The sequence below is a fragment of the Cynara cardunculus genome, unplaced genomic scaffold (assembly GCF_001531365.2).
Source record: "Cynara cardunculus var. scolymus isolate 2C unplaced genomic scaffold, CcrdV1 Un_Scaffold_1977, whole genome shotgun sequence".
NCBI classification, from domain to species: domain Eukaryota; kingdom Viridiplantae; phylum Streptophyta; class Magnoliopsida; order Asterales; family Asteraceae; genus Cynara; species Cynara cardunculus.
The window spans coordinates 38936-41352 of NW_020200937.1; the positions used below are offsets into that span (position 1 = coordinate 38936).

The following is a 2417-nucleotide window of genomic DNA, read 5'->3' on the forward strand; positions in this document are numbered from 1 at the left end:
ATACGGATATTATTTATGTATTAACGAGTAAACGAAAAAAATTTAATCGAATCTTCCATTTTGTGAAAATATTATCATATATAACAGGTAAATGAAACTTGGAGAAAAACTAAAATATTTACCCATGCAAGAAATATTAATAAATATAATCCAAAAATAAATAAATATAACGAATAAATATTTTTTTGATTTAAAATTAATCATTATAAAAAATATTTCTCTGTTTCCCAGAACCCATAAAAAGTAGACGAATGAAAGCTGGGGATTTGGTTTTATGAATAATATTCATGAAAAAAAAAATAATCAAAATTGATTAATCTTGAATTAAATATACAATTATGCACAGAAAATTATGTAATTAAATAGAATATACAATAAAGAATCTTTTTGAGCTACAAAATGATTAAATTTAAATTATATATCTTCAAAAAATTAAGCTTAATTAATTAATTTGTCTTTTAAGTATTAATTGCCGACTACATTTCTTGAAGCAATCTTTCAATTTTTGTGCGATTTACAGAATGATTTAAACTTGAGTCAAAGCAAATTAAATGGTATTCAAATCTTATATTTGATTGAATTTATTGTAATTTTTGCACCATGCAAGATTCTTATATAATTAAATCTAACAAAGAAATGTACATATGTATATATATATAGAGAGAGAGGAGTAAAAAATACCATAGAAGTTGTAAAAGTGAGTTAAAAATATATAGGAGTATGAGTTAATGAAGCAATATACATATATATGATCCCCCTATATATTTATTCATTTTGAAGCAGTTTCCAATAAGAAAGAATTTAAAATATGTGAAAGGTATCGAGTTGTTTACCTTCTCTTGATGCCCGGATTTCGTGGTGATGAGATCTGTAAGGTGGTGGCCGACGAAGTTTCCAGCAAGCAACGCTTTATTGGAGGAACGACAGATGAAGAAGAAGGAGAAGGAGAAGGAGAAGATGTGATCATGATATCACTGTTTGATGAAAGAGTTGACTTTACAGCATTTGGTGAAATCTGCAGCATCTTTGAGAATATGTTATGACTATGGTTATGGTTGTGGTTGTTGTTGTTGTCGTTGATCTTGTGATCCTCATACTCTAATGGTGTTCTTGCTGCTGAAACTACTTGTTCTTCAAGATCATCAAGATTTGTTCCAAAGAAGCATGGAGTTGATGTTCCTTCATGAATGAGTGGATCTGTAAGGAGACTGGTAAAGGGTTGACCAAAACCTTGCTCATGGGTTCTTATTGACTTTTGGATCATCTGTGTTTCTTGATCAGACGACTGATCGAAATACTGCCAATCTGAAACGCCCGGAGGATCGCCAGAGTTCACACTTCCTGGCCGGAAAATGTCTGCTAAATCGCCTTGATAATTGTTCTCCATTATCAACCAATGGAAAGAACTGAATCAGAACCCCAACAAATCTTGGCTTGACCAACCAATTTTCTGTGTTCGCTTACACCAAACTGACGTGAAGATTTGAAGCTTCAGATTTTTTTTGGGGGGGGGGTTGTTTTTGGTTGATAGTATACGTGGGGATGAGTTCTTGATGGGTGCTGAAAAAGACAGATTTTTAGGGTTTGGAAAGAGATGATGGTAGAAAGAGAGAAAGTCGCTGACTTTTGATACATGAGATGAGATGAGAGTTCTATTCCATACGCAAAGGAAGGAAAAAAGGGTTTGTATATTAGATTGATGATTAGTTAATGGGGTTTTTTTAATGCACATAATCTGACTGAGATATGTGATGGAGGTTTTTATATTGTTTTGTAATATGCATCTAAGATTTTGCTTTATTTATTATCATTTCCTTCATTATTCTCTTTTGTGTCTTGATAAATACTTCATTTCATGCTTCAAAACAAGTTAAAATACACCAAATATGTTCTTTTTTATTTTTCTTTGAGTTAAAATTAAGATATATCGACAAAGTAAATTCTTTGTTTGATCTTAATTTATCATATACTTGTTAACTTTACGCCGTCTTTTTCGATAATTATCCTACTAAGCGAAAGCCTTATTCATTGGTTCATGGTGCTATAACCCAACTCCTCGTTCTTGTTGGTTGGTTTTGGTCTTTTGGGTGTTTCTTTTGGCTAGTTTTCTCATTGTATGGGAAGTTGGCTTTGGTCTTTTGGGTCATTGGGTGTTTTATTGGCTAGTTTCTCATTCTATGGGAAGTTGGTTTTGGTCTTTTGGGTGTTTTTTTTGGCTAGTTTTCTCATTCTATGGGGAGTTTCCAAAAGGGGATTGTTGAAATATGTACTTGTTTGTTACAATCTTGATATTTGGAGGCTTTAATCAAAATTTAGAATAAATTATTATTTTGTTTTAATCCAATGTCATGTGATTTAATAAATATGTAACAATAAGATATTTTAATTTTCCTTAATTAATAATAATCTTTTATATT

General features: G+C 31.0%; 1 protein-coding gene across 1 annotated transcript in view; it reads right to left on the minus strand.

The window, feature by feature from the left end:
- LOC112502820 (probable WRKY transcription factor 14) overlaps window positions 1-1421 on the minus strand; it is an 8532-nt gene extending 7111 nt beyond the window's left edge. The window contains exon 1 of the mRNA XM_025106821.1: window positions 834-1421. Within this exon, the coding sequence (XP_024962589.1) occupies window positions 834-1387 (554 nt within the window). The 5' untranslated portion in view covers window positions 1388-1421. The remainder of the gene's footprint in view (window positions 1-833) is intronic.
- Window positions 1422-2417: the final 996 nt, after the last annotated feature.